The sequence below is a fragment of the Sylvia atricapilla genome, chromosome 28, assembly GCF_009819655.1.
Source record: "Sylvia atricapilla isolate bSylAtr1 chromosome 28, bSylAtr1.pri, whole genome shotgun sequence".
Lineage (NCBI taxonomy): Eukaryota > Metazoa > Chordata > Aves > Passeriformes > Sylviidae > Sylvia > Sylvia atricapilla.
The window spans coordinates 3050323-3069973 of record NC_089167.1 but is presented as its reverse complement, the minus strand read 5'-3'; the positions used below and the strand labels follow the sequence as shown (position 1 = coordinate 3069973).

The following is a 19651-nucleotide window of genomic DNA, read 5'->3' as shown; positions in this document are numbered from 1 at the left end:
ACTGGAAAATCTTGCTATGAAATAAGCTGCTTCTTAAGTGGAATTTCAATTGGCTTTTACCCTTCATTTGTGCATTTATGGACAAGCACAAGAAAAGCAACAAAGTTTGAATCTGTGGGATCCCCTCTCCTTCCCACAGGGAAAAAGGAAGCTTCTCTGCAGACTTGGGGTGACGGTCACTGCAGCAGGGTTGTGCTCAGAGCTGGAGCTACAGATGGAACAGACGTTGGGAATGAGAACTCACTGTCTCATTCCCTACAAATCTATCCCTGAGATCTTGCCTACAGATGGGTTTTGCCTCTGTAATTGTGCTGGGAAGCAAGGAGGAGGTCAGTGTTCTGCAAGGCACCGAGAGGGAAGTAGAGATGGAGCTTCCGCCCCAGGCTGTGGTGGTGAAGCTCCCCCACCCAGGCCCTCCCAGGGCTGCTCCAGAACAGTTCTCAGTTCCCTACAAAACTCTATTCCAGGCCTTTGCAATTCTCTGTCCTGCACCAAGAAGAGCTTTTCCTTGTTACTCCAAAGAGCCAGGCAGCCCAGCTGAGAGCCCAGAGCTGCGGAGCAGAAGCGCTTGGGAAGAGCAGAGCAACTGAGCCCCAAAGAAAAAGCAAAGATGAGCTACCAAGAGAGCCCCCAGTTCTTCCCCTGAGGGACACACAGCTGAGTCCAAGAGAGAAGCTCTTGGATGTTGCCTAAAACCCTGCTGTAAGAAGACTTGAGTGAGCTCATCTGGACATGCATCATTGGGAGGATTCCTAAAAATAGAGAACCTACACATGCAATGAGGTGAACTGCAACATGCTGATTGGAGGGCACTGCAGTGGTGAATAAGAAGTCTTTAAATATCTTGTATTTCAAGTACCTCACTGTAAGCAAGTTTGTATATTTTTTATAGATGGTTTCTCGTCTACATTTCTCACTTCAGTAACTGCATCTAAATACCAAGGGTCTGCTTCTGATAGCAACTAAGAGTTAAGACACTACTCTCACAGAGATGTCCAAGGATTTCTAAAGTTCCCTATTTCTTTCTGAGCAGGTGGCTCAGTGCTCCTGCCCCAGGTACTGTCCTCAGCACTGGCTCCTGGTTCCAGCCAGGCCTGCTGGACACAAGGCCCACAAGAATGCTCTGGATGAACAAGGACAGAGTTGCTCTAAGACACAGAGGATTCAGGCAGTGGCAATGGTTTGTAACTGTTCACATTCTAATTAAGATCTAGGGAATACACAGGACAGGGAATTCCATCTGCCAGGGCTCAAGAGGTTATTTAGATTGCCAGGAGAAAATACAGACTTGAGCAGTTTCATCTCCGATGGAGCCAGATTCGGGTATAAAGAGAATTACTAAACAAATGAAAAGTGGGGGGGAAGAAAAAAAAAAAAAAGGCATGAACATTTTCTTCTGCATTTCTTGTCATTCTGAGATGTACAATTGTTACTCTGCTTTTGCAAAGTCAAGCCAAACTAAACTTCCACCTGAATGAACACAAATGGAAATAAGTAACTCCAGGATCCAGCTCACTTTCACTTCCCTATTAGTGACTCTCAAAACTGCTGCAGAGAACACATCCAATATAAACTGCTGGCATTCTGTAGAAGGTACACATTAATATTATTCCAATGCCTAAGAATAATGGTACTTTTGAATCTTGAGACCAAAGCAATTGCTGCACCGACATTGTTTTAAGCTGCTCTCTGGCAGAACCCTGGTGACTGAAGAACCATAAAAGTAGCAAGTGGGGAAAAAGTTAAAAAGAAAAAGAAAAAAAAAAGGAACTTTGACACATGGAAAAGCCCAGCATGAAACCTGCTCATACAGTACTGCTAAAGGTTTTCTTTCCAAGTTCTCAAATGTGATGGCAGTTATAAACTGAGGTTTTCTAGTTCATGAGTAAATCCCAACTTTTACCCTTAAAACTTATACAATTTTAACTTTGTGGCAGTGGAAGAATCCCCTTTAGCTTAATATAGTGACCCAGCAGCCATTCTCAGCATGAAAAGGCTGGAATGGGGGGATTGGGATCTGCTGTTCCCTGATGGCAGCACAAGTTGGCCTGAGCGCCTATTGCTGCTTCTGGCTATCAAATGTTATGGACCAACAAAGTGAGTGGAATCTCATGAAAACTGCTGACCAAAATAAAATAAAATTAAATTAGATTAAAAAATCCCAGGCAGCATTTAACCCCAGGCAAGCCCTAAGGGAGGAGTTCCTCACGAAACACTGCTTTTAACACTAAACTGCACAAATGACAACAGAACCGTAAAACAGGGGAAAAAAACCAAGTGTCTCACCTCTTGCACAAACGAAACAAAAGCCTACATTTACAGCTGATGAGGAGTGAGTCCTTTTGGAATGGTTACTACAGATGAGGATGTGGGATGACACAAACAAGCTCCCCGCAGCGATGCAGCCGTCTCCCGAGTGATAGGCCACGGGGCATCGCAGACATCTCGCCATGCGACCTGCTCGACAGAACACAGCAAAGGCACGTGTCACCCGGGCCACAGCAGCACCCAGGCTGGGAGAGACCACTGGGGACAACCAATGCTCAGGTCAGAACTCCCCACAGGCAAAGGCAAGGCTGGGTCTATTCCGATGGCACTACTGGGTGAAAAAAAAAGAAACAGCTACATCCTTTTTCTAAAGCAGTTTTCACAAATACTACCCCTTAACTCTCACTTTAAAATTGTAAAGAAAATCTTCCATCATTCAAGAGTCTATTTGTTTGGTTTAAATATTTTGGTTCATTTCTAAAAGGATCTTTTTCCTTGAAAAGTAATTGCTCACAAGGCCACTATAAACAGTGTTTAAAAATCAACATTCCTTGGCCCCATACTATGAACCCCTGGTTTCCATTAAACCCAGCACCAAGAGCTGACCAAGGGTGTAGATCCAGGCACAGCATCAGGCTGCCAGCTGCTCCCCACCCAGGAGCTATTTCAGCTGATGACCTCAATGAGGAAACCCTCATTCCTTGCAAGAGTCCAACTGGACGAAGTGTTACTGCGATGATGCGGCTGAGCCTCCTCCCTGCTCAGAGCAGCTGCCCTCACCTTTGCTGGCCTTGTGCATGTCCTTGTCCATGGAGCAGGCAGTGCAGCAGTGCTGTGGGCAGCGGAAGCCCCGGGACTCAAACAGGGCTGTGGCAAACTTGCGCACACAGGCTTCATGGTAGAACTTCCCGCAGGTGCTGACAGAGCAGCGCTTCACGTCCTTGCCAGGGAGCTTGCAGGAAAAGCACGTGTGCTCTCCTTGGAAGAGAAAGGAACAAGGAATCCCGAATGGAAAAGCTAACTGTGACATATAAATATTATCCAAACAAATTCTGAAGCCAACAGACTGTGAGCAGTACAGGATCCTTCCCATCCAACAGGCTGGGTGGTTACTGCGATCCACAATAACACTGGAGTAGCTGCTCACATAAAAATCTTATTCCAAGGAAAACCCTAAGCAGTTTATTACTTTTTTTTTTTCTTAGGAGGTACTTGCTAAATGGAAAACGAGAATCTGGCCTCAGAGGTTAAAAAAGCAGGGGAATAACCCAAACTTACTCACAAACCCTCGGAAAGCACCATCTTGGTTTGCTCTGACCAGAATGTGGCTCCTGAGCAAAGGGGGAAATCCCTCCCAGTTTTCCAGGCACAGAAACACACTCACCATTCTTACACTCGGTGCAGATGAACTTTTCCTCAGGCATGGCCTTCAGGCCGAGACACTCCAGGTGGAACATGCTGCAGCACTCACCCTCACAGGCCAGCAGTGACTCGCCAGAGCTCTCGCAGATCTGCAACAGGCAGAGAGCTCAGCAGGGAACAGGGTACTCTGACACACCAGTGACTGCCAGCTGCTAACAACAGAACTGCCTGGAATTGCTTCACCATTAGGGTAAGGCAGAACTGAACCTGCCAAGTCTCAGGCCAAGGATAATCCCAGCACTCCCTGCACCTTGCTCTGGGGTAACAGAGACAGGACAGGCCCCACAAGATCTGCCTGCACTCCTCCACTTCTCAGGGAACAAGCTGCTCCTGCTCTTCAGGTCCTTCCCTCCTCACTAAGGACCAGGGAACTGGACAGAAGACCCCACGATTTTTTTTTCTTAAAAAAAACCTGAAAAATTCTCACTCTGCTCTATCCTGACCAACCATCTGGAATCTTCAAATGGAGCAAAAAATAGGATCTACTTTTTCTACTGATGCTGGCAGGTATGGATTAGACCTTCCAGCTGCTGAGCTTTCTGGTATGCAGGAGGGCTTAGAAATCATTTAATATGAGTAATTCCCAGAGCATAAAAACTCCTAAAAACCTGGATGTTTTATCTGAGAGGTCGAATTAAGAGAACTAACAGAAATAGGAGATACATATTTAGTACCCATCACTTCCCAGTATCACCAGTTACCTGACAAACAGTGTCTTTTTTACTTGTTCCAGTTCCTCTTCTGGATAAGCTGGAGTCCACTGACTGCACATCTGAGGCATCAGCATCAGCAGTGGCTGAGGGGCTGTCTGAACGCTTCCCAAAACTGCCCTACAAGGAGGAAAAACCCACGGCACTCAAACCAGACAATTCCAAAGGACAATCACACTGGGAAAAATGTTTCTGTCACTGTTGGTCAAAAGACCATTGTGTCTAGAGACACAAATATCCAGGAAATGTGCTGAACTTCACTGGGACGACACAAGTGCTGCCTCCTTGATGTATTTCACCTGTACAAGCCAAATACTATGAAGAGTCTTTCTTACTTTTTCAGACACTCCTTGTGGAGTTACACCAGATACAGCAGCATCTCCCAATTCCCCAAGAATTTCAAACCTTCCACAGAGCAAACCATGATCTAAACCAATGCTTTGCCAGACAAAGTAACAGGAAAATTTGTAAGTAAACATTGTATTTTCATAACAGACTAGGCTTTATGTTTTCAGATGATAAAAAACTCAAGTGTAGAAAACAGTGTTCACATATTTAGCAAAAATGCCCCTGGTAGAGTGACAGATTGATCAGGTCCCTGTGAGAACCAACACACCTTTACCTGTAAATCATTGAGTCCTCTGGAGTCAGAGTCAGACGTGTCCCTGTAGGCTGAGCTGGTCAGTTCCATGTCCGTGGAGGCACGACTTCTCTTCTTCAAGGGTTTACAGGAGTCTGAAATCTCACTGGCACCTTAACACAACATGCTAAAATTAGTTTAACATATGTTCTCCACTTTTCGCTTAAACTTAATAAAGGAAAGAAAGAACAGAGCTTGGATCACATTATCTGCCTTAATTTTCAGTTTGCAATTTTGCTACTAGTTGAGCTCTCCCTGAAAATTAACTGAAAACCAGCTTAGGCAGAGCTTTTGACAAACTTTTTAACATGGTGACACAGTGGAGGAAGGCAATAAATTGTCTTTAAGGGAGGATAAATCCTTAGATTTACTCTTCATCATCCATCTTTAACTTTGGCTAAGCACAGACTTCAGAAATGCCCAGACTGACTTAGGGGCTTACAGCACATGAACAAACCATCCTTCTCCCAGCAATGCCCAAAGACCAGAACCCCAAACACAGCCCATCCCCAGCAAGTCGAGCTTGGCCCTACAGAGCACCAACATTGTGCCTCACACGGAACAAAGCTGCTGCCCAAGAGCCACCAAGTTCAGTCGAGCTCATTTTTCACCTGTCACTCACCTTTCTGCAACCCCGTCTTCACTGCTGCCAGTGGGACAGTTTCAACCTGTTTGAAAGGAAAATCCACAGTTAACACCAGAGGAAAGTTTCTCCCTAGTACCAAAAAAGCAAACAGGTCAGTTCAAGGGGTTAGAACTCAGGTGGGAGCTGCCATCCCCTCCTCAGCCCGAGCCTCCGCGTCCCGCTGGATCCACTCCTGCCTACGCTGGTGCCCGCAGCCATGGCAGCCAGGGGTCACTAGCCAGGTCCTTCCTCTCTCCCTTGGGGCAGGGAGGTGACAGGAGCGCTGTATCCGTGTCCAGCAGGCAGCACCGGGGCCTTTGGGCAGCCACCCCTGACGCTGTGCAAACCCCACAGCTCTGCGAGCACACGGTCCCCTGGCAGGGTGGCCTACTGAGACACAACGTGGGGCCACTGGGACACAGCGTGGGGCCACTGGGTGCTGCCAGCAGCGTTCCCTGGAGCCCCTGGAGCCCTTCCTCCCCGTCTAGAGCCCTGCACGGGCCCGCCCGGGTGCCCTGGTGCAGGGCTCTACACAGCTGGAACTCGAGGGCACTTCAGCAGACAAACGTACAAGTTTACAATCTTGCAAAAGCACTTCCAGTCCTTGACCCTACACAGAAGTTTAGGAACTGTTCTGCCAACATACATGGAAGATGTGGGAATTTGGTGACTGGATAACATTTACAGAAGAAAGCTGTTGCCTAAAATCCTGTTTTCAAGGTTAAGAATTACGAGTTACTTCTTTGCAATGTGGTTACATATGCATGGAGGAACACATTTAGTAAATATTTAAGGATTATTCTATAATTTTTTTAAAAAATATTTTATTTTGTTGTACAATAGGTAAAAACATACAGTAGAAGGATTTGTATAGGATACATTTTGTAATACAAATATAAAATCTAAACAATCACTTTTATTTCTCCACTAGTCACTGTAACAGTAGCATCAACATTTTGTTTTTCCCATTAATTGTACTCGTTCCAGTTATAATTTTATACCAAGTTGTTGCAGACTAACTGGGGAATCAAGAAAACTTGACTTTGGGTAACAAATATTGTTGCATAATTGTAAGAAGTTAGTAAGTTTTCTTTTTTAAAATTTAACTTAATACATTCAAGGTTTTGTGCATTACAGTGCCCCTGGGTTTCACCTTAGTCAGATACTTCTCCTGAGAAAAGCACTTTAATAATTAATGTCCACAGACTGAGTCAGCCAGGTAAGAGAAGCACATGAAGCTACCTGGCATCCATGAAGTTCATCTTGTTGGTTCTTATACCTTTGTTAAATTAAGAAACCTTTACAAACATAAAACAACTCTTCAAAGGGGGAGGCTGCAACAGCTCGTGCCAAGAGGCTCCACGGACCACAGCAGGTGTCACACACCCAACACTTAAATTGCTTTAAAGTTTCACCAAGAAACTGCCTCGACCTGGAGCACTCCTCTGCTGCACAGCAGTGCAGAAATGCTGCAGCATCAAAGGAAAAATCAGGAAAAAAAAAAAACCCAAAAAAAGCAACCGAGTTCACTTTCAGTCTCTGAAGTGAAGGAAGTGCAAAACACAAAGCACAAAGGGCAAAGAATAAATTAAAGAGATAAAAATATTTTTTTCCCCTTCCCATATAAATCTTCATCCTGACTGTCCATCTTTAAAAATTCTCACTGGGAAAAGCTAAACTACAAAATATTTATATAAAATTCTCAGCTTTCAGGCAGAGGCCCTTGAAGAGGGAAAAATCAACCGTGCAAGGAGAAGAACCAACAACTTTGACAAACTTGTTAAAAGTGTATGCAGGTTTTCATATTTCTGTCCATCCACTGCACTCTCCTACTCATTTCCACGCAGTAATTTTTTATATATATTTTTTTAAAAGCAACAACATTTGTCTGTCTGACATCCAGATTAAAGGAATGCCCTGTACACGTTGGAACTATTTCAGGAAAAAATGGTATATCCCAGAACTGTTTTGCTGATGTCTGCCAACATGAAAGTCTGACTATTCATCGTTAAGTGAAATCATTCTTGAAGTCCATTTTCAGAAGTGGTCAAATTAATCACTCTAACTTCATTTGAAAAACAAAACCTCAACACAAACCAGCAGCTAAATCAAGAGCCAAAGGAAGGACCCTGGTGGCAATTCCATCCAAGAGAGATCACTGAAACAAACCCATTTTTGCTCAGAACAGAAATCTCAAAGGAAACATGGCAGGTTCATTAGGAGTCATCCATCACTGCGTTCCCACTTCCATAGCCTGACTGATACTGAGAAGATGCCAGTAGCAGAGTCACAGCAATGGCATTGACAGGGGGATTTCATGGAGGATAGTCCAAACCGAAACCCGATGGGGAAAAATGGAGAAAAATAAAAAGGCACCAATATAAGCCACAACATTTATGAATACGATATATTTTAACTCTCTACATGGAGGAAGCCAACCTGCTCCTTTTTGATCTTCTTCTTTGGCACAACTTCGGTGGATTTCTCAGACTCGGAGCGGGTTCGAATCGATCTTCTCTGTTGCTTCTTTTCTACAGAACCTGAAGAAGGAAAAAGGTTTCCATTATACAATTCCTTGTATTTCTGAGGTACACCAAGATGTGCAACACCAAACCAAGAGGTAAAAGGAACGAAACCAAGACTTTGTCCTCTTTTGAATGTTTTATTTTTAAATTCAGTTCCAAGCTATTGACCAGCTGGTGCTGTGGCTGCAGACACATATTCTGATTCCAGGGACAGATCAGCTTCAGAAAGCAGACACAAGTAACAGAGTGGAACAAAAGGCTGGAATTCAGCTTAGGGCAAACAGTTTTCCACAATCCATAACACGCCTCTCAGGCACAGTCTTCACTTGGGTAATTTTGAACCAAACAGTCCATCTTTGGTGTTTTGGGAAGGTAGCCACAACCAACTCCTTGAACAAAACAAACTAGAAATTTCAGACGCAAAGCACAGCTTCAGGATTTCCCCCAAGATGTCAGATCTGTGCCCCCTCTGAGGGGTGATGGCCTCTGTCACATAACTACAGCCAGCCCCACCCTGTACCACCTGCAGCCACACCAGACCTCAATGCTCACCTGAAGGTTTTGAGGTGAAGAAAAACTCAGCACAAACAGAAGCATCAACCACGATGTGTTACCGTCATCAAGGAATGTGAAAAACAAGTTTTTAAAAGTATCACCATAGAAAACAAACTCAGATTAATGAAGGTTATTGTGACGTTTCAACAGATGAAGAGGGAGCTACTGGGTTTTTTTGCAACTAAGGCTGGCAAAATCAAAAGACCTTTCTGTGCTCCAGCACCTCCCAAACAGGCACAGTGAGAACCATGGACACTACACTCAACACCATGGGCAGCTGTTGGAACAAGCCACACACTTGGAGCTGACAGAAAACTGGCACCTGAGGATTTACAATGAGCTGCTGGGAAGCATTATTCTGGGTTTTCAGTCTGGAAGGTTTCACCAAAAGAAGATACAACTGTGAAATACTTTGTTTTCTTCCAAGCAAAACTGCAAACTCCTGGGAGCTGACCGTGCCAGACAGATGCACTGCTAGGAGCTGTAAACCTGCCTGGTCTTGTCAGAAGTATCTAGAGACACAAATGGGCTTGAACCAGACTGAAAGACAACCTTGTAAAAGGACTTCAGAGAAAAAATAAAAACTCCTCTTGATCCATTGGATGAGCATTTTTCCCATGGCTGCACAGCTTGGGAATGTCTCAGTAACTAAACTATCCAGCTGGAAAAGTTATCATGCTACATTAATTGGATTTCTGAGGGGAAAAAAATTGTCTTTCTTCAAGGGAAAAAAAACTTTTACAGCATATTAATTAATGAATAATGGCAATTAGTTGGATAATAATTTGGAAATTAATGACTCAGGTCAATATTCATCACATCTGTCCACGTGTAACTTCTGGTTCCAATAGGCCCCAGCCCTTGAGGAACTCCCACAGCGGCAGCAGGTCTCCACATCAGAGCTGGGGAACATCATTTTTCACCTTGCTGTGTGAGCAAAATCCCCTGAAGCAGCTTCAGGTAAATTTGAGCAGATGTGACCAACAGTTACTTTAACCAAGAATGGACTCTCTTCTCTGTGCTGCCCCACTGAAGCCAAGGAGATAAGATGATGATCTTATAAGATAAGACCCTGGATCAGAGAATTCCAGAACCAGAGTGTCTAATGTTGGCTGACAGCAACATTGACCACTGCAATGGGCACTTTCTCTTCTTCCTGCTCTCCAAGGATCCAGTAATCACCTTCACAATGCTCCCATCCCATCTTCAGGTATATTTTCATCCGAAGGTTCAGGACACATGCTGGACCAGCCCTCCCCACCTTGCTGGAGATAAATCCTAGTTCAGTGTCTGCACGCCAGAGGCACCAGGGATTCTCAGGGCTGCCCTTGCAGTAGCAGATTCCAAGTAATGGAATTATCTTTCCAGCATTACTGAATTCTGTGTTATCTAACTGCAGTTTATCAATAAGGCCCCTCAGAGTCAGTCTGGGAAATACTTTACCGTAAAGGGATTCTGAAGTTCCGCTGAGCTTACATGTGAAAAAAGGACTTGGCAGTTATGTTCCACAAGAGGGGACCAATAACTGGACTTTGGAAATGGCTTTGAGAGTGACTGGAGTGTGCACTGCAGGTAAGCTCAGGCACTTACAGGGTGTTAGCACGCGGAGTGTTACGTATCCAAAAAGCCTAAGAAAATGAAAAAAGAGAGGCTCAGAATTCTCACCCCCTACATCTGAGGAGCCATAGGGAAGCTGAAGCCTTTAGATCCCAGGTGAGAGAAGCAGAACAGCAATGGCCTCTCCTGCTGCAAGGCAATTCAAGGAGCCACAGCAACCACAGCTGGAAAGAACCAGCAGCAGGGGAATCCCCACTCACACAGGAAATCCGGAGGACCTGGCCCGTGCTGCAGTCCCAAATGCTCCATAAACCAGCCTGTCAAATAACCCTGCCTAAAACCATCACACACAAACAACCCGAAGTGTGTTTGCAGAGGACTCATGGATGCTGACCACTGAGATTTCTGACTCTCGTTCTCATTTATTTCATGTTTGGAAAGGGAGAAATAATCAAAGAGATGGATAGTTAAAGCAGAAGTGACACCTGGCAACATTATGAGATTCAAATAGCTCATTCGAGGTTTTCCCATTTCAGGCTCAAGTTCCATTATTTGCTTCAGTGGTTCTTCTCCCTCAGACCTGGTATTTCAAAACTCACTGCTTTATAATGTACCCCCCCTGAGATGGCTCCAGAAGGCAAGCACTACCTCATTTGGTTGATGGAGTTCATTGAAGCAGTTTTTAAAAAAATCCCTCTTTTTTAATAGGTCCCAATGCAAAACCTCAATAACCAAGCCACAGGAGTCTCCATCCTGAATCAGACATTCCCTACTGAAATGTGCCACTTCCTGACACTTCTGCTTTCATGACAGCTCTTGTATTTTATATTTGGGGCCAAAAGCCATGGCAATACTCAGCTAACACACGTGCACTGGGTTGTCTTCTAAACCAACCTGCCACTGCTCTGCACAGGACATCATCCCTCAAGCACGTTGACTCAGGCTGTAAGTTGCAGACACAAAGTTCAGAGGCCAAACCACCAATCCCACCTCACAGCTATCCTGTGTATGTTGGCTCACCATGTGTGACATTGGCCACGCTCATTACAATTATCATGTAAACAGAAAGATGTTCATTTTTAAGTCATGAGCAAATGCTGGGTTTGATATTTGAATTTTCATGCTGAGGGCTCAGGTCCAGACCAGGACTGCAGTTTCCCTACCTGCTGCCCCTGAAGTGGTCTCAGGAGAGGACGTGTTTTGCACCACTGCTTTTTCACTTCTCTGAGCTGATGAAGAATTAAGTTTCTCTTGTCCTTTGACGCTGATTTCTGTTTTGTTACCAACTCCCTTGAAAAGAAAAAAGGAAATGATTGTCTTCCCCTGACATAAAGATGTGTTGCTACTAGGTAAGAGACCTGCCCCTGAATCTCAGAACAGAAACAACCAATGCTCTCCAACCCAACACATATACAGGATTAATCTACTATGGAGCTGCTTCCCTGCAGAACTCTCCACCCCTCTCAATCTCCCCTTACACACATGGAAAAAATAATTCCAGTGACTTTTCTAAACATTACCTTCTCTATAGGGCTTAGGATGAAATAAACACTCTCCAGGTAGAGAGGCAGAAGAAGGAAGCAGAGAAATAGTCCTAAGCCTTTTCCTTACACTGACTGTGGGAAGCTGCAGTGCACCTGAAGGAAGCTCAGAGGCAGAACTCAATTTAAAAGTCTGTTACACAAAATGCAGTTATTACTTTTTAGTACATAATTAACAGTTTTGTCACCTGTTTCCCACAAAACCACTGATTTTATCAAGAATTTCTCGATTATTTCAACTAGGAAGCTGAAGTTGTACAGCTTTAATGTTTTTAACGTGTTAAGAACAAAAATATGGCCATCTGTAGGGAGCTGCTCTGCCACCAGCAAAACAGTTACTGCCTGAGCTGCACTGAAAGTGGGGTTCAGTGCACTGATAGATTCTATTGTAGCCCCTGTCTATTAACCTCTCCAATGAAAGGAACATGGATGGTGAAAGCTTGGTGGACACAGCTCAAACTCCCCAGTAAGGCAGGCTCGGGATAACTCAGGGACAAAAGAGGGGTCACTGCACCAAGCACGTACCTTGGTGGAATAAACAAACTGATCGATGAGCTTTCCATCCCCAGCAGCATTCTGAAGGGCAAAAACCTGTTCAATTTTAACAACCGGAGACATGTTACACTTTTGCAGATCCAGGTTGTGCATGGTTATGGAAGCTGGTAGGGATTTCCTGGCTGCAGCCGTTTTCCAGGCGATTTTCACGGGCGGTGCCTCCTCCTCCTCCCCGCTGGGCTGCCGGCGCTGGCCCTGCCTGCGCGCCTCGGCGTGGGAGGGCGAGGCCGCCGCCGCGCCGGTGTGCTCCGGCTGCGCGCGGGGCGCCGCCGCCTTCGGCCGACGGCTCTTCTTGGCCTCCGACTTGGCAGCAGCAGTCTTTTTGGCCTTGGCCAAAGCCTCCTCCGGCTCTTGGTCTACGTAAATGAAGGTGTACTGTTCTATCCTCTCCTCCCGGGTCATTTTCAGCGCCTTCTCGGCATGGGCAATGCCAATGTCCCACTGCGCTCGCTCCCTCTGCGGCCGCGGCTTGCGAATCTTAAGGGACAAAACAAGCACTTGGTTACACTGAAGATTTTGCCACTACAGCACCTCAGGAATACAATATATAATTGTATATAATACAATATAAAATACTTCCAATACTATCCTCAGGGTCTCTGCATCTCTCAGGCAGCAGATTGCTCTCCATTTATAGGATATTTTTGACACTGAATGCGGACACTAAATTCCCTGCCACCAAGACGCAGCCAGTCCTCCTTAGAGCAAAACACCGAAGTGTTTCAGCCCTGCCCCGGAGCATCTCCCTTACAGAGCTGATCCCCCCAGTACCTTCTGTTTCTCAGAGTGGTTGCTGGCTTGCTTGGCTGCCTCAGCCAGTAACTGCTCGTACTGTTTGTGCCCCTGGTACTCGCGGACGCGCTTCTCGTGCACCCAGGCGCGCTCTGGCTGGTTGCTGAAGAACTGCACGTGGTATTCCCGGGCACCTGAAAGAGCAAACAGCACTCAGCACTTATATCAACACTGCTCTGCCCGTTCAGCTCATGCTTTCCTCCTCTCCAGCAAGTGGAGGCACCTGGGCCAAGTGCACAAATAGAACAGGCCAGGCTCAGAACAGTTTAAGATGGAAGCTCAGGACACCCTGCCCACACTGAACACTCTCACACTGACTTGACAAAAGCAGAAACATGTGTGCACAAGCCCATTCCCACAGTGCCACCTGCAGAGATCATGTACCAGATACTAGTTCTGTGTGTATCAGGACCGTCCTGTTCAGCACACACACAGCAGAATTCACCCCCCAAAGACGGTTTAAAATGAAGATATTTATAATAAAGGAACAGTTACAGACATCTGACACTCTGGCAAACAGCCTCCTCCCTTACCTCTTGTATTAATTTTGGTATGCACATCGAGCTGTGGATCACAGGACACCATGCAAGGCCACCACGGGTATGTCCCCACCTTGGACCAAACCAGGTCCCCAACCTGGAACTTGACGTCGTGGGTGACCTGTGCTGGAAGGGACGGCACGAGCTGCTGGACCTGCAAAGGAAACACCAGATTAAAGCCATAGGAGAGGATTTAGAGCACTTGGAGATGCATATACCATCCACAGGGACTTGTTGTTGTTCTCTCAGATATCCCTGAGGTTTGATAATCCAAGATGAGAGAAACATTTCTCAGGAACATGAAAGAGAGGAGCTGCACACAGCTGGGATTTACGTAACAACATCACCAACACACCAAGACACAAAAGAGCAACTGCCACCCCTTAAAAACACTTCTGCTTCCTAAGCTGATTAGAAATACTGCTTTTAGGATAAAATAAAACAATAAATCCAGTACAATAAAAGATGCATTGATGCAGTAATGAAAGTAAGAAGAGTTTAAAAGAAATGACAACTGATTTATCAGACAAATGAAAGAATCGATGGAAGAAACAGTACAAAAATAGTGACACTCTCCAAGTTCCAAAAGTGTTAATTGGTGCATGTACTAACCGGGGCTTCCTCCAGCACTGCATCTTCTCTTGGTCTCTCTGAGAGTGTGCTAAGCCTCTCGTTTGGTCTCTAAGAAATGGGTAACAATGAAGAGAAAAGAGGAAAACAAAGACAAACAAGGTAAGGGGACAGTAAAACAACAGAAGATAATAGTGAAACCAGGCAGAAAAAAATAATTCAGAGAGAAAGGCAACCATGAACCCAGGAAACATGAATAGGACTATTCTTTGTACCCAATTAACACAGTAACATCACAATAAAGAAATACCTGTTTTCCCCTACACTATTTACATTACTATCAGACCTGAATACAACTATGTTCTCCTGTAACAGATGACAGAAGAACATACATTTAGAAACAGCAAATCCAAATCACTTTTCACCTAAAATAACACACAATTTCCAAAAATCAGAGAATCCCCTGTGAGGATATCCATAGCGATGTGGTGAGTGTCACTGTACACTAGTTATTTGCAAGAACTGCATTACATAAATTATGCTAAATATACAACATGATAATTGCAAAATCGATGTTAAATCGCATAAAGTCAACAAATATATTGAGAGGATCAAAAGTCCACAACACAGAGCAGAATCAGGCCTGCCCAGAAGCTGACACTGATGTGGGGTGGCCATGCCAGGGGGCATGAGGGGACAGGGGCTGAGATAAAGGAGGGCTGGGAACTATCTCAGGACACAGATGTCACACACTTGCTTTTCCTGCAGCACAGAAGTCAGAAGTCAAAGGACTCAAAGAGCAGCAAAGGAGTAGTCAAGACACGAGCAGTGAGGAACTAATAATGCTGACAACCCCCGTTATTCCCAGGCCAGTCCAAGCACAGATCCCACATCAGTCCATGCTGTGTGCTCCAGAGAACTGGGGACACAAGGAAAGGGACAGAGCAGCTCAGGTCAGGGGTGGCACAGCCCAGTGTCTCATTTGGAGTTGTCTGTACACAGTCACCATTTAAGACTAATCACATTGCTATTTGCTGAGCAGAAATTCTTCCCTGTACAGCAGGAAGCACAGCACTGATTCCTGCCTTTCTTTTGCTACGAGGAGTTAGTGAAACCTCCCCTCTGCCAGAAGAGCCAAGCTGGGTTCACAGACTGCAAACTTCCAGCTCCTCACAGAACATAACTACCAAGCAGAGAGGCTGATTCTTAAAACAATGATTCAGAGCTTGACGTTCATCGGGGTTTTTCACCACATTTCCATTTCAAATCAGCCTCTCCAGTATGGGCATCCCCTCACAATCAGTGGATTTCCACTGAGATTACAGCATCAGAACAAGGAACAAGTGGTGATTATCTGACTTGCCACAGCCTCGATGAGTGTAAAAGTATAAAATAACCATAGCTGTAGCAAAAGTTGTTTGGTCCTATGAAGATGATCCCAAGTCACAAGTTTCACACCATTAACACTGAAGATGACAAAAGTGCAAATGAAAATGAAATTGTGCAGTGGAAAGCAAAACAATGCGACAATGGACCTGTGACTGCCCTGGCAAACTCATACCGAAAACCACCAGCACAAAATCCTGTTCCTGTCAGAGCAGGCCACGTCTGAAACAGGGCTGGGTAACATGAAACATTTATTGCAACACCTCCTTTAGAAAGGGAAATGGAAACAACAAGGACAACAACAGCAAGACCAAGATTTCTGGTGAACTCTGGATGACATGTGTGACTAGGAACCTGGAATTCAAGACCCAAGGTTTTAGTTCAGTCTGTGAGAGACAGAAGAGGCCATTCTCATGGTAAGCAGGTAACAAAGCCAGAGGGACAGGCACAGCTGAAGCTCCAGGAGTAGAACAGGAGTCAGCGGTAAGAAGGGAAACAAACTGACAGCCTGATGTGGGGGTGATGGAGTCTGGCCAGAAAGCAGGTACAGTGCAAGAGAGACGCTGCTCAGAGAGTGCCAGCAGGACACAGCAGCTCCTACAGCCACCTCACAGGGGCTCCAACAGCACCTCCACAGAGCACAGAACCCACTCTACCAGACACAACTGTTCCCTGCAGGACAGAATCTTCTCCCTGAAAGCAGCAAGCACCCAGGGCTTTCACAGACCTTATAACAAACTCAGCTACATTCTGTAACAGCCCAGCCTGTGCTGGGCAATTTCTGTCCTGGCCAGATATGGCAACTTCCCCATTCCTGGCACTTACCAGCCTCTCTGCCACCCACTCCCTCAAACTGGGAGAGGCAGAAACCAGCACCACAGAGGTGGCAGGAACAAGCACGAGAAAAGGAAACAGAAGTACTGGAGTGGTTTATGAAACTGAAAGAAAAAGAACGAGAGGGCACCAACGTAATGTGGGTCTTTGCTGCCGGGAATCTCAGTTAACACCACCTGATGTACATCCTCTGGAGATGGACAATACGATACAAGATTAATTAATGTTTTACTGCTGAATACCCCAAGTAACCTGACTTTCTACTCAGCAGTTTAACACTCTTGAGAGACAATTTTAGGAATGTGTAAGCTTTTGTCCAGAAGTTCCATCTTCAACACTGGCCAGAGCGTAGCAAACTCTAAACATGCTGTAACACTAAATAATATTTAAAAAACAATATATAACCTTTTCTAAAATTTGTTTTTTTGTGTGAGCCTTTAAACCAACATTGTGTTACCTACAGACGCAGCTCCTGGCAACCTCATCCCGAGGCTCTGAGGAGTAACTAAAGCCTGGTGACTCAGCGTGCACACAGCCAGAACAAGGACAAACCCTGCTGGACACGCTCTTCATCAACAATACCAGGTGTACAGATGGCTGAAATTACCATTCCACTTACATTTTGCTCCTCTGGTTCTAATTTTGGAATTTTGTGTGACTTGCGCTCTTCCGACCGGGAAGAGTCATGCTTGCTACTTTTTTTCCTTTTCTCTTTCCTCCCTTCATGTTTTGCCTTAGCGTACTCCCGCGCCTGGACTTCATTCAACAGGTCCCCACACAGGGAGGACTCAAACAATTCCCTGCCGTTCTGGATAGTTTTGGTTATTTTGAGTTTGATCTCTGGTGAGCCAGTCTTCTTTGGAATCCCCACTTGTGGAGCTGAAGGTGGCGGCGGAGGCGGCGGCTGGGGAGGGGAAGGTTTCTCCAGAACTTCGTGCGGCCTGGCGTTGGAGTTCTCCACGGGGTAATACTCGGGGGGGCTGAAGTTCCTGACCGTCCCAAAGCCGTTGGCAGAGCCGTTGGGATACTGAGGGTAGGTCTGGTATTTGGCCTGGGGCTCGTACATGCCGATGGCCGGGGGGTACCCGTTGGTGAGGGGCGGCAGCTCCTCGGCCGGGGGGTACTGGAAGCCTTGCTGCAGCGCGGCCTCGTACGGCGTCCGGCCCCCATCCTCAGCAATGTCACTGCTGCCATCAAAGGCCTCCTCTTGGCGGATGTTGGCCGAGTCAATGAGTTGAGGTGGTTGCTGAATTGTGTTTCCCATGATCCCTTGCATGAAAGAGAAAGAGAAATCCATTGTTCTGCTCCAGCATCCTTAGCTTTCCCTTTTTCTCATAGGGCCTAGAGGCAGGGGAAGGGAAATAAGAAGTCAGTGCAAATTAAACAATGGTAATTAAGCAAATTAAACAGTTGAGGAAAAAAGGAATCTCAAGAACGATTTTCCCCTCTCTACTCAGCAGCCACCCTCACATGGATTTAGAGAGGGCTGGTGTTACTGAGCAAATTTCTTCTTTTCCAAGACATTTCAAAAAATATCAGAAGCACCTAGGAGTGCTTAAGAACCATAAGCCCAAAGTCACAACAGTGGTACCAAAACCCCCAGCGCTCTCTGCAGCCTTCCTGGTCATGCCCTAGGAAGGGTTACTCCAACCCAAAGCAGCTGGACAGCGTTTCACCCTGCAGCATATAAGAGACACCAAGTTCTTCTCCTGACAGTCACTTACAGTGCACAAGGCAGGAACACCACAGGAAGACAAACAACAGAGAAACCTCTCCTCCTCCTCGCCAAAATTCGAGACATGAGCAGTTTTTGGGCAAGCCATAGGATGCTCTGAACAACAGCACAAAATGAAAACAAGTGTGTCATTCTACCGAGGCCACTGGGAAGCCAGTGCCCTGCAGCATTCTCAGATGGAGCTGCCCAACCTCTTACCTCCCCAGAAAAGCAGGGTACAGTTTGCATGCCCCAGCTCTCAGCAGCTGTGTGAAGAGGGTTATTCTCCTGCCCCTCACACCTTATTTTAATATTAAGCACTGCATGGTTCTGACCTCAGCATCAACAGATCCCCAAACTCTGAGGCTACTCACTGAATGAGATTCCAGCTGAGCACTGGCATACACACCTTCAACTTTGCAGGGCATATGAAAACACCAAAATCAGACTCAACCAAAGTTAGAGTTCCAAAATTCAACTGCACGCTCAGAGAAGGATTTGGCATTCACATAAGCAGCTCAATGTTCAACAAGAAGCAACACACAGTGACCTGACCTGCAGGTAAGAAACACCAGTTTGCTTCCCACAAAGTTAGTTCAGCCCTTCCAAAGCAAACACGGCCCCATGGTATTTGTTCTGCTTCTGTGGGCACGCAGGAGGGTTACTGTGCCCTTTTGGTCTGGGTTACAAATGACATTAATGCATCTCACAAACACCTCTTCGAAAGGAACCTCCATTAAACCCTGCTCACATGCAATTCTCACCCTCCCAAAGCCATGAATCTCAATACCTTAGCTAAGAGCTTTCCTAACACTGAGATTTTCCCTCCTCCAAGACTCCAAAAAGTAACTGAAGTTCCGACAGGAACAAGAACTTTGTTGCTGGATGTTTTGGGGTGATGTTTTTCGATGATCTTCACACTTAAACATCAGTTTAATCTATCCTCCTCTTCACTGCCCTGTGAGAACAACTCAGGCACGTTTGTCACAGTAATTAAGCAATTCAGGGCAATAACAGCACAAGGCTCTGCAGCAGAACTTTCTCATTGCAGGAACTTTTAAACCTCGAGGCCATGAAACCACCCCTTCCTCCACAGCTCTGCACATCAGCCAGCACACCAACACGAGTGTCACTGTCAGGGGGCGCAGATCTGAGGAGCAGCACGTGGGATTGCACACCGAGGTCAAAAACCCCAACCCACCCCCGTTCTGGGAAGAGGAAGTGGGACTGTTTGTACTGTTTACCACCAAATTGCAACTTTCCATCTGCCAAACTGAAAAGCAAACAGTAGATTCTCACCCTAGGCTGGGTTTTACTTTTTACTAAAACCAAGTTCAATCTTTTCTCCTGAATACTTATAAAAATCTCTTGGGAAGCTGTGGCAGCACTTCAGAACATCCACAGCTGGATGGGCACAG

The 19651-nt window shown here is 45.8% G+C and overlaps 1 protein-coding gene across 12 annotated transcripts in view; it reads right to left on the bottom strand.

The window, feature by feature from the left end:
- Positions 1-19651, bottom strand: part of NSD3 (nuclear receptor binding SET domain protein 3) — a 31860-nt gene that overhangs the window by 8078 nt on the left and 4131 nt on the right. For 6 of the 12 annotated variants that reach the window (XR_010745515.1, XM_066337269.1, XM_066337274.1 and 3 more), the window contains exons 2-14: positions 17139-17860; positions 14342-14410; positions 13724-13883; positions 13170-13324; positions 12369-12875; positions 11466-11592; positions 8105-8205; positions 5663-5708; positions 5017-5153; positions 4392-4520; positions 3653-3779; positions 3049-3246; positions 2287-2457 (exon numbers count right to left, since the gene is read on the bottom strand). Coding sequence is in view for 11 of the 12 variants with exons in the window: in XM_066337269.1 (XP_066193366.1) it covers positions 2287-2457; positions 3049-3246; positions 3653-3779; positions 4392-4520; positions 5017-5153; positions 5663-5708; positions 8105-8205; positions 11466-11592; positions 12369-12875; positions 13170-13324; positions 13724-13883; positions 14342-14410; positions 17139-17816 (2605 nt within the window). In the remaining variant the exon portion in view is untranslated. The remainder of the gene's footprint in view (positions 1-2286; positions 2458-3048; positions 3247-3652; positions 3780-4391; positions 4521-5016; positions 5154-5662; positions 5709-8104; positions 8206-11465; positions 11593-12368; positions 12876-13169; positions 13325-13723; positions 13884-14341; positions 14411-17138; positions 17861-19651) is intronic. The other 6 variants (XM_066337272.1, XM_066337275.1, XM_066337271.1 and 3 more) reach the window with 5 other exon arrangements.